The sequence below is a fragment of the Pelodiscus sinensis genome, chromosome 22 (genome assembly GCF_049634645.1).
Source record: "Pelodiscus sinensis isolate JC-2024 chromosome 22, ASM4963464v1, whole genome shotgun sequence".
Classification (NCBI taxonomy): domain Eukaryota; kingdom Metazoa; phylum Chordata; order Testudines; family Trionychidae; genus Pelodiscus; species Pelodiscus sinensis.
Window position 1 is genome coordinate 23,375,975 of NC_134732.1, and position 17,176 is coordinate 23,393,150.

At 49.7% G+C, this 17,176-nt stretch overlaps 1 protein-coding gene across 11 annotated transcripts in view; it reads right to left on the reverse strand.

The window, feature by feature from the left end:
* Nucleotides 1-17,176, reverse strand: part of STRBP (spermatid perinuclear RNA binding protein) — a 108,386-nt gene that overhangs the window by 20,328 nt on the left and 70,882 nt on the right. For 7 of the 11 annotated variants that reach the window (XR_012897189.1, XM_075905624.1, XM_075905626.1 and 4 more), the window contains 8 exons: nt 16,500-16,592; nt 15,329-15,528; nt 11,796-11,954; nt 9,678-9,812; nt 8,587-8,727; nt 4,603-4,726; nt 1,747-1,838; nt 1,624-1,668 (listed from right to left, as the gene is read on the reverse strand). Coding sequence is in view for 10 of the 11 variants with exons in the window: in XM_075905624.1 (XP_075761739.1) it covers nt 1,624-1,668; nt 1,747-1,838; nt 4,603-4,726; nt 8,587-8,727; nt 9,678-9,812; nt 11,796-11,954; nt 15,329-15,528; nt 16,500-16,592 (989 nt within the window). In the remaining variant the exon portion in view is untranslated. The remainder of the gene's footprint in view (nt 1-1,623; nt 1,669-1,746; nt 1,839-4,602; nt 4,727-8,586; nt 8,728-9,677; nt 9,813-11,795; nt 11,955-15,328; nt 15,529-16,499; nt 16,593-17,176) is intronic. The other 4 variants (XM_075905630.1, XM_075905629.1, XM_075905632.1 and 1 more) reach the window with 1 other exon arrangement.

Consider the following 17,176-nt stretch of genomic DNA (forward strand, 5'->3'; position numbering starts at 1 on the left):
TCAGGGTCACTTTCAATACCCACTTCTTACTGTTTCATACAAAGAGGAAGGATTTCATACAAAAGGGACTGGTTAAAAAAATAAGCCACTGATGAAACAGGTTCCCCCCACTAAATATGTTAATTTCCTGCTAGGTGAACAGGTAGAGGTTCCCTTTCTCATCAGTAACAGCTTGCAAGACAATCAAGAGTACAGACTGTGCTTTATGGGAAACACGAACATCAGCTGCTGCCGTGTGAACACAGATGGCCAACTCAGAGGGCAGGATTTCATCTAAGATAAGAGTGAGCTGCTTCAAATAGTACAGGGAATTCCGCATCGGCGTGAAGGCCACTCCCTGGCCCTGTGCTACAGAAGGAAGCACAGAATGGTAGTAGCTGTGTGACATGCTCCTAGACCCACCCAATACTAGAGCTGCAGCATTCCCACCAGTGGGGTGCAGCACAAGGGGCTGTGGTTACGGCCTGTAGCGTGTAGGGCGGAAAAGGTTCTCCCCCAGGGGGTAGAAACCAAGCGATCCTGTTCCATGACAGTTCCCCGCTCAGATAGATTCCGACACTTGGAGTGTTACTAGGCAAGCGTGCTGGTAAGCCGCCAATCCGACTCAGACTCGCCACGGAAGCAGGCATTAGGAAGGGAGCGTGCGAGAGGGAGCGTGCACGCAGCACAGGAAAGGGATCAGTGTGGGCTAGGTCTCCCCGCTGGGAAATGAAGAGCAAAGAGGCTGCTGGAGCTCACGTGTGTGATTTTTTCCCTTTGAGAGCTACAGACTCTCACCCTGTACTGGAAGACGGGCTCGGTACACAACGAAAACCAGAACCGGGTCCCAGAGACGGTGCCGGTGTCAGACCATATCACTGACTCCAAACTCTCTTGCCCCCATTGCCACATAAACCTCATTCAAAGTAACCAAAAGGCCAGTCAGAGATAAATAGGCTTTATTGGTCTCATTAAAAAAGCTGGGGGATGGGCAGGAGAGAGTAACTCTACTGCTAGACGAGAGGCCCTACGTTCATTTTAGTCCATACGGAACACGGTGCACAGCCATCTCAGATCTCGCTGGGTTTCTTGCCCGAAAGGGGCAGTGGCAAGGTACAGTGCCTTAGCATCCCGGCAGTCTCATCTCTAAGCAGGAATGTAACCCAATTAGCCTGCAGCGATATAAAATGTGTCTGGATGGGTTCGGAAGGTTTGTGGCAGTGGGCATTTCAAACAGCTGAGGCAAGAAGAAGAAATGCCCACAAGTCTAACTTATGGACCATCATTTTGGCCAAGGGGCAGGAGAGGAATAATCAAGGGTGTTCGATTTGGCCCTTCGGTATTCTTTGAATGGAGCACAAGTTGGCTGTAAAAAGTAGGAGAACTACTTAAAAATATTCAGTTTCAAGATGAAAGGGAACAGGCAGTTAGAACAAGCAGTCCTTCCACAATCAGGCAAAGCATAGGCAAAAAGCTACTCCAACCAAAACAAGAACCACAAGGTTACGGCATTAATTGAAAGGTCCTCATCGTCACGTTTAAAATGAGCTCTGATTTTCTTGCACACTCTAGGGCAATCTCTATTGTAGGATTACCACAACAGTTTCAATGTCATTTCTAGCTCAGTTAACAGGTCATACATACCATAGGCTGGCGCAGCTGGGCTGTAGCCATAAGGTGCCCCATAGCCTACAATACAAACAGAACACGTGTTGGATTTCATCCCCCCAAGCATACGGAGAATCAGATCAAAGGTCACAAACTTACTACACAGGGGGCCATACGCAAATCAGAAACTCCACTCCCACTTAAGTTAAAATAGTTAAGCAGCATTTGGGTGTCATCGCTCCAGATTCCGGCTGCAAAAATAAATGAGACAGTTTGCACCTTTTTTTGAAGCTTCAACACAGCAGAGCGAAGCTCAATCTTTCTGTTTCCTTTAGTTTCCCTTTGTTGGAACTTTCCAGTCAATGTTGTTGCACTGCAAGGGTTGGCCAGGCCCTGTGTACAGACTCCTCATAAAATACTAATACAGCTTCATGCACAAAACAGTCATTGGCCTCAGTCCTCCACTAAGGACGTGGGAAACCTGGAGGCCTATGGAAAGGTCCAAATCACCAGCAGATAGTGTTGGTGATTAAGAATGCTGCCTTTTGGTTTCCGCAGACAGTGCACAGACATTCTACAGAAGGCATTGGAATGGCTGTAAGTAGGCACTGATGGCAGCTGAAATAGACAAACTCCACTGGGGGACAGGAGGCACGCCAAGGGAGAGGATGTTTGCTTGCTGAATACAAAGGCATGGTCACAGCACTAGTTTGGGTTATTGCTGCTTGTGATTTCACAAAGCCTTAGCACCACTCACATCTGGCAAGGAACGTTTTTGTCCACGTCTGGTAAAGCTTTTTTTTTTTTTTTTTTTTTTTTTAAGGTGGGTGAGGTTGGGGCGGGAGGGAGGTTGACAAGGAAAACGTATATGAGCCAAGGGAAAGAAATGCTTAACAAGTATGACGACTGGGAAATTAAACCTATTTCTGGAAGAACTCCACTGGCTAGGACTGTGCCTCTAACAGGTTACCCAGGTCTCAGAAATGATTCAGGCAGGGAAGCAGTTTTGGAAACAATGTTCAAGTCCATTAAAAATGAATTACTGGGTTTTAATATTTATGATTACATCAGCATACAGAAACAACAAAGGTATCACATTGCTGACTGCGCCAGAGAGGTAAATAGACCCAACTCCAGGGCTGCACTATTAACATTTGGGAACTGCTGGTGGGTGTAATTAGAGTTTATGCTAGAACCTAAAAATTGTCAGCACTAACGATCAGGGTTTCACACTTTGGAAGCTACTAAGTGAGCATCGGCCATGGAACTTTGGAGGCAAAGAGACCAAAGAATAAAATAATATATACAGAAAGAGAGGAGAGTCTCTTTCCACCCTTCAACGCCTGCAAAATTCTCTCTACACCAGTGTGACTCAGCCTCTTCAGCTTAGCAACCCCTTATGCAAACTCTCATTTTCGTGATCCCACGGCTTAAAGTGATGTGCCTATGTCAGGATAAGACAATGTAACTGGCTTGTGGAGCTGGAAAAGGTCACAGAGAATACCTGACCTTGAAGGGTAACAGCGTGCAGGGAAAGGAAGAGCAAGATTCTTTGTTTTACACTGGAGTATGATTTTCAATGCCTTGTGACCACCCGTTCCCAGGGATATGACACCCACCAGGTGAGATACAGCGTTTCAGACAAAGCAAAACATGAGAGAGACTCAGAAATTCCTATGCACTTTGTTGTTCCTGGAGCTACAGGTTTTGCTTACCATGGCAGCTGTGAAAAGACAGCCAATGTTGGCATGGTGGGTCCCGTGCTTTTCCTGGTGGGAGGCTAGGACATCTCCCCTTTCCCTGGCTCTTGGGGCACAGGAAGGTGGTGGAGAAGGGAAGCATGAAAAGGGTTTGGATCTGAGCCCCAGCACCTCTCAATCCCTGCAGTTTCTTACCCTCTTCCCCCTGGTCCTTGAATACTGGTGGAGTCATTCTACCTGCTCTGCTGGGACACGGTCTCCCTCCACTTCTCTGGTCTTTCAAATCTGAGCAACACACCTCCCAATTCCCATCCTCTCTCCTTCATCTCCCCTTCCCCGTGCTGCCTGAAGCAAGGGGGAGTTATTAGGGTCCCGATGGGGCCTTAATTGGCTACAGGGGCTTCAATCAGCCTGTAGTAGCCTTCCCTAATCTACAAGGAACCACAGCTCAGCTATCTCCCCTCTAGCACGCTCCGACTGCTTCCCAGCCTTGCTAGACCGCTCTGTGAAACCTGCCCGTTGGAATGAACACTGAAACCGCCTGACCAGCAACGTGAATTCTGTGGGAAGGGGCCCATGTACCAGTGGGAACCAAAAAAAGCTTTTAATCTGGACCTGCAGTGTTGTACCACAGAGCAGCACCAGCCAGAACACGACGGGGGACTTCCTTCCTCCCAACCCGACAGCTGCTAAAAGGCACCTCTGCTCACACCTGCGAACGTGCGGGGTGCCCATAGCTTCCCACTCTCGAGCGCACTCCCGCAGAGCAGCAATTCCCACTCCGATAGCCCTGCCCCGAGGGCTGAAGCGTCTCTGACGGCCGATCGGTGGCTGCGAGAGGAGATTCGGCAGAAGGCACAGCAAGGCACACAGGACAGGCCTGTAACCGCCTGCACACACAATACCCTTCTGCCCTTACGAAGGCTAATCCTGTAGCCTCATCTAGAATGAGGCGCTCCTGGGAAAGCCAACCCTAATCCTGACTGGCACATCGCCCCGGCGATGTCACAACTGGGCTCAGAGTGGTGGGAATCCTGCCATGGCAAGAGCTAGGAGAAAGGCAGTGGTCAGAATGACCACGCTCTGGAGCAGGATAGTTATTTGCTCATCTTCCGTGCACAATAAACCGCAAGGGAAGCACAGACTCTCTGGCTTTCCCCTTTATTTACCCCCCCACGCGGGTTTTTCCCTGTGATTCAAATGCTGCGCAATGGCACAGGTCACCAGCCGGCACGGGCCTGGCCCGCAGAGAGATGGACACTCATCCACGGACAGTCAGCATGGTCAGGCCTTCGCTGGCAGCCCCGTGACGTACCTGGTGCTATGTATCCAGTGGCCGGGGCTGCCCCGACAAATGCCCCTCGCGTTAAAGCGCCTCGTCCTCTTCCTCGAGCAGCCTGGACCGCTGCAGACACGGCTGTGTTTACAACCCCTTTGGTCTGCGGAATAAAGCACAGGGCACAATTCAGGACACGGAAGCAGCCACGAGCCACCCAGCCACGCGATGTGCATGAGCTCCCGCAGAGGCTGCAGTCAGCCCACCACGTGTGTCCATACTCAGGCTGAAGTGGGACTCTGGGGAACAGGCCTGTGGGGGGTTCTCTCAACTGACCCCACCCCCTTCCCTGAACAGAAGGAACGGAGCACTGCCAGCTGCTCCCACGGGCATCTCTCGTTCACACTGGCACCACAGCAATCCACAGAGTGACCACTCCCGGGGGCAGGGATGGGCCATCTTTGTGTCACGTGTGTCTCACTGCTCCAGTGCCAATAAGCCACGACACTTTGCTACTAAGCTGCATCTTGCCTGCCTGGGAGGAGCTGCAGGGACGTGGCGTCTCTGCTGCAAAGCTGGGCTTGTCGCATAGAAATCCTTGACCCTTGGTGCTGGAGAGAGGAGGGGAGGGTGCTGACTACTTCCCCTGTCTGAACTCTCCTCTCCAGCTGGCTGACTGTTCAAAGCACTGAGCAGCGCGGCTTTGCCCTGCCTCGTGAAGTGCTGAGCTAAGCTGGGGCAATCAAGTCGGGGTGGAGAATGGAAACATCGGCATTTTTACGGTAATATTTCACGGATCCAGAGTGAAACACCAGCCGTATTAACTTCAACAGGGCCAGGATCCCACCCCAAGTGAATTAAAGCCGGGGTAAGATCGTTGGAAAAACTTCACCCTTCTCTTTAGGCTCCTACAGTCAGAGGTGGGGCTTGTCTGCTCACGGCAAGCCGGGCACGCGCTTTCTGCACGCTGTGGCGTTGGCTACACAAACGTTTAGGGCGCAGCCACGACAGCGCTTTGAGCTGAAAGCGTGGCCACACGCGAGCGCTGGGAGACAAGTCTCCCCTCCATGAGGGGAACAGCTGGGCTCCCAGCGCTGACGCCTGGTTCACTGGCGCTTTGCAGCCCTGCATCTGGGGTAGGGGAGCCACAAGTTATAGCGCTGCAAAGTGCCAGTGCAGGCTCGGCCAAAGCGTCCGGGTGGCCCCTGCCCATGCACATTAACAGCGAATACCAGCTGAGCTAGTCCCACTTCACAAAGGGCCCGGCTAACAATGCCCAAGAGTCTTGTGTAGAGTAGACTCTCACCTGTTGGCCACTAACTCTGTGTGGGCAAAGCCTTGGGCATCATTTACTCACTGGGTTGCCACACGTTCAGAAGCACGGAGCACTCGGCAACTCCCACAGGACAGACTGGCAGCTACCGGGTGACTGGCACATTGGCCACTGATTTGGGTACTCCTGGGTTTTAGGGAACCACGGCTGCTTACAGTTAGACTCGTTAGATAGGAATTAAACTTGCAATACCTAGGCTACTACAGTAAGTTGACCATGATGGATCAACAGGAGACACTCCCCCGTCGAGCTACCTTATCTCATCTGGGGTAGAGTATTGGGGTCAACTGGAGAGTAACCCGTGGTCGATTTGGTGGGTTTTCACTAGACCTGCTAAATCGAATCCCTGCTGCATCTATCGCCTGAACGTGGAACCCAGCTGTAGTGGAGATGTAACCATAGTTACCCTTCCTTTGGGCTATATGTGCAGTATCCATTCGGCTGGATCCATCTCTTCCCATGTCCTCACATGGAGATAGGTTTTTATAGACTAATAAGACTAGAAGGATGCGAGAAGTCATCTACTCCAGTACCCTACCTCCATCCCTGACAAGTTCATGCCTAACCTGCTCTTAAACATCTCCAATGATGGAGCTTCCACAGTCTCCCAAAGCAACCTATTCTAGGGCTTAACTACCCGACAGGAAGTTTTTCCTAATGTCCAACCTAAACCTCTCTTGCTGCAAATTAAACCCACTGCATCTTGTCCCAGCCTCACGGTTTAAGAATATTATTTTCTCCTCCATCCACTTTGTAACAAGCTTTTATGCACTTGAGGCAACAAGCCATTTTCACGCCTGGCTACTAGAATCCTATCCATTTTAAATGCTTAATGTCTCCCGTATTGAATCCTTCCCAACCCATCTTTATTTTCTGACCCACCTTACAATCTATTCCTCTTTTACATGTGTGAATAAATCTCTTGCTTTCTCTCTTTTTATTTTGTTATAATTATCTTAATTCCTTAATTACCTTCTGGCTCCATCTGCTTGTCCTACTCAGGAAATGCCTTTTTAAATATTTTTCTTCTACTACTCAAAGCACCCAATAGCTACAATTGTGTCGATAGTCCTGTTGTTCTAAGCATAGAAGGTTTTGGCCAAACTCCCCTTAAAAACTCTGATTTTTCCCTTTTTAAAAAGCAAAATAAAGAGAGAGAGTTTGCATGGGTGCATCAAAGCACATCGGTCCACGGTCAGCAGCTGAGGGCTAACTGGCAACTTCTTGCAGTCTGGAGAGCTTTAGAAGGGTAGTATTGTCATGGCTTATTGTAAAGAACTGAGAGCTGAAAGTGACCAAACAAAATCTGAGAGCTCGGATCTCAGATTACGCTTGGATCTTAACTGGCATCTTTGTGTAGAACATGACATCAGGGATGATCTAGACAGTATTTGGTCCTGTCATGGGGGCAGGGGACTGGACACGATGACCTCTCGAGGTCCCTTCCAGTCCTAGTATTCCATGATTCTATGACCACGAATTGGATTTTGAAGTAAAAATGGAAGCTCAAGAACTTCCATGATGCAAAAACTGTAGGTCTTGGTGAGCCCAGGAGAATTGCTATAAACATAAGTGTTGGTACAAAACTAATACAAAGGGCTGGTCATTTCTCTCACTACACTTTAAGCTTTAGCAGGATGGAACATAAACTGCATTTTTGCAAAGGCTGCAGAAGAAATCCTAATTCTAGTTAATCCACACAATGCAGATCAAAGCAGTAACTATGAGGACTTTTTTCTGAGTGTGGCTCTCTGAAAGAAGTTCATTGAGCAGAAAGAAAGCTGATTATCAATGTTCACGTTATAGAATGGAGAGATCACTGTGGCTCTCAGGAACCATTTTAATTATTCAGATTGTTAGAATCTAATGTAAAAAGTCCGAAGTCCAAGTTTCTACTAAACAAACCCTCCTCATCCAACGAAACGCTGCGTTTGAAAAGGCTTAAATTCAACTCTGTCTGGAACCTAGAGGATGTGTCCATCAGCAGGCTATAAACAAGGTACTCTAAGCTCTCTACTAGGCTATGTCTACACTGCAGCACTATTTTGGGATAGTCCACGTCTTTTGAGTGTGCCCGTTATTTCGAAATACAACGGGCTCACTATTCCGACGTCCCTGTAACCCTCATTCCATTGGGAGGAAGGGACATTCTGGAACAGCGATTTATTTTGAAGTAAGTGCTGTGTAGACAGCGCCAAATTTCGAAATAAACTATTTTGAAATATCAAAATATGATGTGCAATTTGCGCAGCTCAAATTGTGCATCTTATTTCGACCTAAGGTGCAGTGTAGACGCACCGTCAGACAGTAGCGTAGTCTAGTGGATATTGCACAGGACTTGAACTCAGAAGAGCTGGGTTCTATGACTGACTCTAGCACTGACAGGTCCTATGACCCTGGGCAAAGTCACTCCCTCCTCCCCTCCCCCACTTCCCTGTGGCTTTGGACAGCCCTCAAATCTTCTCAGGCCTCTAAGTGCAATTTACAACTGCTTAACAACAGAGCAATAAAGCAAGGGACAGTAGTTTCAACGGACCTGCAGAACAGCAGCCTGAAGTCCTGTGGAATAGTGATAGAAATGTACCCGTATTAGTCTGGTGTAGCTGAAACAAAAACCAGAACTATGTAGCATTCTCTAGCGCTCCCCCAGGCGGTGCTGCCAACGACACATGGGAACTGGGGATTCTTACCTGCGGGAGAATCTTCTTTTTCTTATTGTTTGCTGCATTGGGCCCAGAAAACAGTTTCTCAAGGGCTGCTAAAGCAGCGCTCGCTTTCGCCACCTTCTTATTTGGACCTGCGCCTCTGAACTTCTGCCCGTCTACTTCTACCTGAAGCCAAGAGGTTAATTTAGATCCAGTACTTTGCCTGGCGGAAAGGACAACTCCTATTCACAATCAAATCCTGGCTGGACTCAAAGCCATTAAAAAAAAAGGAATTCCGTTATGGCAGAAACAAACTCGTATTTCCTCCAGTGAGTTCCAAGCACTCTACAACAGAACTAATTAAACCCGGTAGCCCCATGGGATAGGTAAAGCGATCACTTGAACCACTAAGCACAACTGAAATGTAACTGACACAGGACAGGTGAATCCCTTGTCAAGCTGAAACTGAAGGGGGAATGTAAAGAGATCAAATACATTTACTTGGGATGGAGTTAGGCTGGGATCAACATTCTGGCATGTGGTGGGCAGGACCTTGGCTTTGTTGCTCATGCTCATCCCAAGACAGCCCTACCCAGCCAGCTTTGCACCCCCAGCACCGACAAGGCTGTGCCTTATGGCTACGCTCTGGCTAAGAAGAGCTGCTTTGTTCTCTCTTCAGAGCCCATCAATGCGGATTTTAAGTTGGCTCAACAACTTGCTGCTGAGTAGAATCAGACCGACTGAATTGGGCTCCCTCGGTTACATCATGACTAATTCCCGCTAAGCTGGCCACAAGACAATCAAACCAGGGCATTCGCACTGCCCTGCTAGGACTGCCCCTGACACCCTGGTCAGTGGCTCTGGCTACGCAGCATCTTCTGCCCTCTCCCCACGACATGGCAGGGATGTGATGTGTTTAGGGGCATTATAATCAAATCCTCCCTCCTTGCTGGATTACCCAGGGCGATTCCCTTGCGATCCCCACAACCTCCGTGGCACTGGGGAGTACAGAGCCCTGAAACGGTTACTGATCTCGTGTGGATGATAACGAATGGTAAGGCTCAGGAATAACACCAGGAGAACTGCAGCATTGTTAGCGAAGCCACTCGCAGATTTCAGAGCTCAGCTTCACTCACCTCCATTACAAAGCGCTTATCGTGACTCCCGCCTGTCTCGGAGATGAGCTCGTACTTAAGACCTCGTCTCTTTTCGTTTAGCTCCATCACCGGGTTTTTGCCACTTGCTGTGAGGATAGGACCCTGAGTTCTTACCTGCAGAGACAAGATATATTATGGCCAACACTCAAGCTGCAGCCACACGCCTACGGCATGTCTGCCCAGAACAGCCGGCTGGCTGCCCACCTGGAAAAGGACAGCATTAGTGTTGCTGCAACAGCCAGCTCTTCCTGATACATCAGCCGTAGCAGGTCTCTCGGATGGACCCGCAACAGACACAGAGCATCGTCAGTGCTTCGGCACAGCCTACTGCACCACAGCAGCAGATACGAAGCCCCCGCCCCCCAAGGAAAAGGGAGGGATGAACCCTTTGAAAGGGACAATATTCCCACTCGCTCATTTCAGCGGGCAGCTAGCCGGGCTGGCCGTCTCTCTAACCCGCCGTATTCGTATTCACAGCACTGCATGGAGCAACACACTCCTGGCTGCACCAGGCACTTGGGCTCAAAGGGCATCCAAGCGGAAAGGACGGACCATCAAGAACGTAAGTGCAGCCAGAGTGGGTCAGAGGAAAGGTCCATCCAGCCCAGTGTCCTGTCTGCCCACAGTGGCCAATGCCAGGTGCCCCCGAGGGAGTGAACAGAATAGACGAGCCATCCTCTGCCGCCCATTCCCAGAGGTGGTCAACAAGCACGTGGACATGGGGGATCCAGTGGCTATAGTCCGTTTTGAAAAGGTCCCGTCACCAAAAGTTCTTCAGCCAAGTAAGCTGTCATGGGATAAGAGGGATGGTCCTCATGGACTGGCAAACAGACGCTAGGGACACCCTGGTAGCAGGGCCAGGGCTGTGTGCTGCCGTGCTGGCAGTGGGGCTGGAGCAGCAGCTATGGCAGCGGAGCCAGGGCAGCCATGTTGCTTGGTGGCAGCAGGGCCGAAGGCGCTGGTGGCATGGAGGAGCGGTCGCAGGGGACCTTTGCTGATCCGGCAAATTCCCTCATCTGGGACCGGTCAGGTCCCAAGAGTGCTGGACCAGCGAGGTCCAACCTGTATAACTTTTTTTGAGATGAGGCAACCATATCCGCACGTCCTGAGAGAGAGCCCTGAATTCTGTCTGCTCATGACAGCTATGTAAAGATTGGAAATGGTTTAAGAAAACATGTAATTATCAATTAAAAACACCCTCCAAGCACAGAAAATTACAGCACATCCCCCTTGCAACTGGACTCTTGGAAACATTCAGCACAGACCGGTCAAGTTAAGGAATGTATTCTTTCAAGAAAAACGACATTTCCCATCGACTCGGTGAGACAACAGACACGGAATTTGTCCTTTAGAGCTCCTTAATAAAGCTATAAGTCCCAAAATTAAACTAGTGTAACTTTAGTGTATAGCGCGTTTCTAGTCCATTCATGCACATTTAACAGCACAATCATGCCTTTCGCATTTTTCAAATCCATCCCTGTTCACTGTGCTACTTTTCTGTCCTTTTATCAATTTAGAGATACTTTTAGCATAAAAGCATCTGTAACCACGGTTCTGTTTCTTCCTGGCTTATTTGTCTTACAAGAGCACCAAGATTAAGGCCTCAGTGTGCTAGCTGCACAGTCAAACTGTCCGTACCCTGAAGAGTTTAAGCCTGAGGCTCTGTCTACACTTAAAAATTTAAAGTGCAGCTGCTGCAGCGCTTTCAACTGACAGCGTGGCCACAGCCCAAGGGCATTAGCTAACAGCACTGGGAGTGTGTTTCCCAGCACCGCTGCCTAGTTCACACTGGCGATTTACTGTGCAGGAACTCTGCTTGGGGGGAGGGGGGTTCACCAGAAAGTTACAGCGCTGCAACGTGCCAGTGCAGGCCTAGTCCAAATCTGACATGAGACACAGGCAGAGAGTGAGAAAGAGCCTCATTTCACAGCTCAGTAACAGAGGCACAGAGCGATAGAAGGGATTTGCCTGGGGACTCATTGGCAGCATGTGGCAGAGAGATGAGAATCTCGGATTCCCGGTCTAGAGCCTTAACTCCACAAGACCATTGTCCTCCTGGAAAGCTCTGTGTCTGCGCATCCTTCAGCAAATACCCACCTCTAAGGTAGAGGAAGTGTCAACTGTAGAATTTCCAGTATTATTGCTTGAATTTGAAGACACAGTCTCGTTTTTGCCTTCGGTATCTGATTTTTCATCAGAGCTCATGCATTCCATATCTGCATCAAAGCCAGTCGGGTAGCCCATTGCTTGTAATACCTACACCAAACGACATTAAACAAGATGTAAAACCGGTTTGGGGTTTGGAAGTGAATACAAAACTGATCCTACCACATAAAAAGACCATGCACACACATTTCAGGAGGTAACTCACTGAGTTCATTTTTCACCAAGTTAAAAACAGCAAAAAATCAAGTACTAATGGGGAAAAAGGTCTTCGCCTTCCCAAGCGGTAACATGTAAGTTTCGGGTGTCAAATGCACTAGCAGTTCATAAATATCGTTTTCCAAACTGAGGTTCCCATGTATAACATCGGATTAAAATTCAACCTATAAAATATGGGATCTATATGCAAAGTAGTTAGCTATTCACAGCTCTGGCTCGATCTCATCCACTGGGTAATACTACTTGACAGTGTGACCAAGACGTTCTGTTTTGCATCTTAAGTTCCTTTGAGCTCAGCGCACAGAAGTTTGCAGACCAAGGACAAAGTGTCTCATAGGAGAAGGCAGCAGCCCATGTGCAATATGGGATGCTACACGCATCAAGCCCAGATGTTAACTCTTCGGTTTCCAAAGTGGCAGCACACGCAGGGGTTACTATGAGTCTCGATTTTCCCAGACAGAACCTCTTTCTGGAACCTGCTTTCTTCTCTGCCCGGGAGAGATTTTCAAACAGGCAAAATCAGGGTATTTTGCAGAAAAGAGAAGCTCGAAGACTCCCCATTGGTCCATTCCCCTGCAAGTCACAGCTGCTGGATCCTGCCCAGCCAGGCTCCATCTAGGCAAGGTCTCCTGCGTGGACTGAGGACTGCCACTGCATCTGGGGTTCTGCTGGCCATGCCACTGTGGCAGGGAATGACACGGCTCCCACCTCCAGTGAGTACCCATCACAGGTGCTCTGACTGTACTCACCCTCACCCTGCAGCGTTGGAAATATGAGAACCCGAGGGAAATGCCGATGGGAAACCTATGGGGTCAGACTCTTGGCAAGAACGCAACTGCTGGAGTCTTGGACTGACCTCTCCCATCTGCAGCTGCTCCAAGAACCTCAGCTAACACCCCGCCAAAGCTGGCAGTCCCTCTCCGTGCTGCAGGGTGGCCTGATCGGACAGGTGCAGGGCAGGGAAGCAGTAAGGGAGAGCCAAGATAATGGAGCGCTTGGCTATTTCATCTGCACACCAATGGGAAGTACGTCAACCCCCCTGGGTTTCACCAGCCCTGTGTAGGAGAGGTGCGCAGAACTCGGGATGCTAAGATGCGTGTATTGTGGTAATCGCGTACCCATGGACATTTTCAGCGGATACATGTGGTTGTGAACCAACTCCCTGGCCAAGCTTGCAGAAACGCCCACGGGTACCCAACACTGACCACGGGACTGGACACAGCATAAGCATTCCCCTCCAACGCAGGGCCACAGGCACTCCAGACCCGTCCCCACGGTTCATAGGGAGCAGGCACTGCATTTCCAGACAGCTCCATTCCTGCCCCCATTTTGGAGGTGGGGGTGGGGGAGGGAACACCATTGCTTGCCTGTCAAAGGCACTTGTAGATTTAGAGCTTATGTAACTCAACAGTGAACCTTAAAAACGGAAACCTCCCCGTTGCGTCCCACAACCTCTTGGTGTGTGAGCAAGGGTAGCCCACCCACCAAGTAGGCGTGGCTCACTGTCCTATGGAGTGGCACTTAGACCACTTACAGTGAGAGAGAAGAATGAGGGAGCTCTGCAGCCTAAGCGGAGACCCAGCTGGCTTTCTAGCTCGAGCTCCAGAGGGCCCCGGTTCAAATCCACCTGCAGGCAGTTACACAAGCAGGGCCGGGGCCGGCAGGCAGAGTCACTGTTGGGGCTTTGCACGGCCAGCTTACTGGCTGGTTCTCAGCTTGGAAGAGTGTGGTTCCAAAGCACAGCCCAGTGGGTGGGCAGGCTGCAAATTTGGGGAAAATGGGACTGAAGGAGGCTCCAGCCACAGAGGGACCCTGCAGGAGGGAGGCAGAGATAAGATCCTGCTTTTCAAGGCAGAATTCTTATATTACAAAGAGAATTACTGGGGCCACTCGCAGGTGCGAGGAGGCCGGGATGAGAGGACACATACAAAGCCACGTCTCCCGCAGAACGAGACATTCTATCAAATACTTTTGGGTGCTTTGAGCATGAAAGGAAAAGGGACAATGGGATTTTCAAATTCTACATCAAAGAAAAACGGAAAGTTGCCAGATGAACCTCCTGTAAAGAAAGTTCACTCAAAACACATGAAACGAAGCGCAGATAACGGCAGATGGGTTTGTTCTTCTTGCAACCGCAGCTCTGTGGACTCAGTCTCATTTTGTTTTTGCACTTGGCAGAAAACTTTTCCCTCCTTTCTCAGCTACGCACACAGGGAAGGTCCAGTACAGCAGGGCCTAACCTATCAGTACACATTTGCATGGGGGATGAGTGTGGTGGTTGTTTTTACTTACTAGACAGCTACTCAAATCTCATCATTTTACCAACTCCAGCTTTCACCCTCAGAGCCTCTGGGAAGGGGGACAATAGAGAACGGTCCAGGATGCCTCCTACCGATGGACTATCTGCTGACAAATTGTCTCTTGGCACTCAGCAGCCTCAATGTATTTACTGTAGCAACCACAATGCGCTGGGTGATTTCCAGGCACTCACAAGGGAACGGCTGGTGCTCCTAGGAGCTCACAACCAGTGTTCCCTGCGCGCCGGGTGCTTGTGCGGCCACTCCAGAGAGATCCCAATGCCGCCCAGCTGATTAGCAGAGCGCCCGCAGCTGGGTGTTTGTTTCCACTGGTGGTGCACATGGCACATAACATTTATTCCACACAGAGGGGAAAAATCCACACATGGCTGAAAATGACTAGTGAGAACATTGCTCGCAACCCAAGGACAGGCAGGCAGGGTGAGGGGAGCGGGAACAGAACGATGAGCCATTGTACTCGTTTCTAACTAGCAAGGAGAACAAACAACAAAACAAAAAAACCATGGAACCCACCCAATCTCTAACCAGCATCATTCCACACACTGACAGCTCAGTTCACTCCTCCCCTGTCCTGTCCTCCAGGGGGTCTGCAAAGGCCAGAACACTTTGAAAAGGCCTAGGAGAGCAGGTAATCACTTGGGTTTGATGAGACACTGCCTTAGGGGGAGGGATAGCTCAGTGGTTTGAGCATTGGCCTGCTAAACCCAGGGTTATGAGTTCAATCCTTGATGGCGCCATTTAAGGATCTGGGGCAAATCTGTCAGCGATGGTACTTGGTCCTGCTGTGAGGGCAGGGGACTGGACTCAATGACCTCTCATAGTCCCTTCCAGTTCTAAGAGATTGGGATATTATTAAAATTATTAGGGGGTTTTCCAGACATGGGACTAGAATTATCAACTTGCCTCTGCCACATGGAGCCTGTGCCTTACCTTCACTGCCACATGGAGCTTGGCCGTTTTCTTAGATGGCCCTGACGCTTCATAAGTCGTCCCGTCAACATCGACAGACATTGTGAAGACTGGCGCGTGGACTGGACCAGACTGCGACAGAAGCTTATATTGAAGCCCTGGTCTGATTTGGTTCAGTCTCATCAGAGCGTTCATGAGATCTATTGCTTTACTGTCTAGGACTGTTGGGGAGAGGGCGGGAAGGAAAAACAAGTTGAACGAAAGAAACAGAGAAGCGCAACACTTTGCATTTGTAAAGCACCTTCCATTAAGCAGGTAAATACATGACCATTACCACACAACCCCGTAGAGCTCAGATCTGTACCAAATCAGTCAGGTTCCTCCGGACTGCTGTCCCGTGACATGGCACACCATGGGTCATACAGCAGAGTGCTACCCGCAGCCACATCCCCTATGAAACTAGGCACCAGGCACAATTCATTCACAGCAATCCAGAACAAGCTCCTGACCTGCATATACACTACATGCGATCTGTCAGGAATCGGCACCTGCTCCCTGTGAACAATCAGTCTTATGTATCGAGAGGTCTTGGTCTGGGGTGGCTAGAGAGAACGACGCGCCACTCCAGATAAAGTATCTGAATTCTTTGGAGCAGGACCGGCCTTATGACTGGGCTAGTGGGCCCATGGCCAGGCACCGTAGCCAGAGTGTGAGGGGCAACAGGGCCTAGGTGTGGCCAGGCAAAGGGGGTGGAGGGCACTGGGCCAGGGGGCAGAGTGGCAGGACACGCTGGGGGCACAGGTGGGAGGAAAGTGCAGGGGTTGGGATGAAGCGGACACAGTGCAGGGGCTCGTGGTAAAGAGAGTACAGGATGGGGAAGCAGGGGAAGTGGGTGGGGCTATGCCCCCAAGGGTCAGGGCACCAAAACCAGGGCGCCATTTTCCCTAAGGGCTGCTTTGGGCAACCCAAGTATTCATATCACCCCCTGGAGTAAAAGCAAGTCAATCAACCCAGCGCAAAGATCTTCAACCCCAACTTTAAGCAGAGGTGTGTGAAATTCGGAGCACAGTGGGACTGAACAGCCGCCCCCCCGCCCTGCCATTCCACTCCAACACCAAGAAGCTTTTGCGTCAGCTCCCACTATAACCAGCGCTGGCGCCTTGACGCCAGGACAGACACAAGTGGCACTTACTTTTCCTCAAGTTGCGCTTCATCTTTTTATTTGGATCTTTATCATCCCCTAATCCATCTTCAAATGGCCTTTTCAGTGCAGAGGAGCTGGCACCTAGAAGATAGTTCTCCTTGTAATATGGCAGTAACAGAGTGGAGACCAGGCAGTGATCCCATGGCACCTGCCTGATTAGCCCCAATACTCAATCACCTGTCAGGGGCCGGATTTAAGAGTTTATATTGCTACGCAGAAGAAAGTGTTAACTTATAACCAGCAGCAGGAGGACTGTGTGGGGAGTCCTTCAGTTTCCACTCGTGTCCAGAGGCCAACGGTATAGGACTTTGTAATGTTAGCCAATAAGATCACATATTCAAACCCACTTCCTTACTAGCTCAAACATCAACAGTAAGTCAATACAGATCTTGTTACATATGTTCTGATCAGCACCGTCAGCATCAGGAAATCTCTGCAAGGAATCAAAGTCCAACAGCTGAAGTTTTATTTTAAAAACTAACATTCTACAGGGGAGCTGAAGTCAGAGGTCTAGGAAAACAAAGTGACTTGGTGTTTCAGCAGTTTGGAAGCAGCTTTGGTCCAATAAATAAATATTAACGCTCGGCACGACAGAAATCAGTGTCTCTATAGTACTGAATTTCATTTACATTATTCTGTATCTCACATGTGCCCGCCCACCAGAT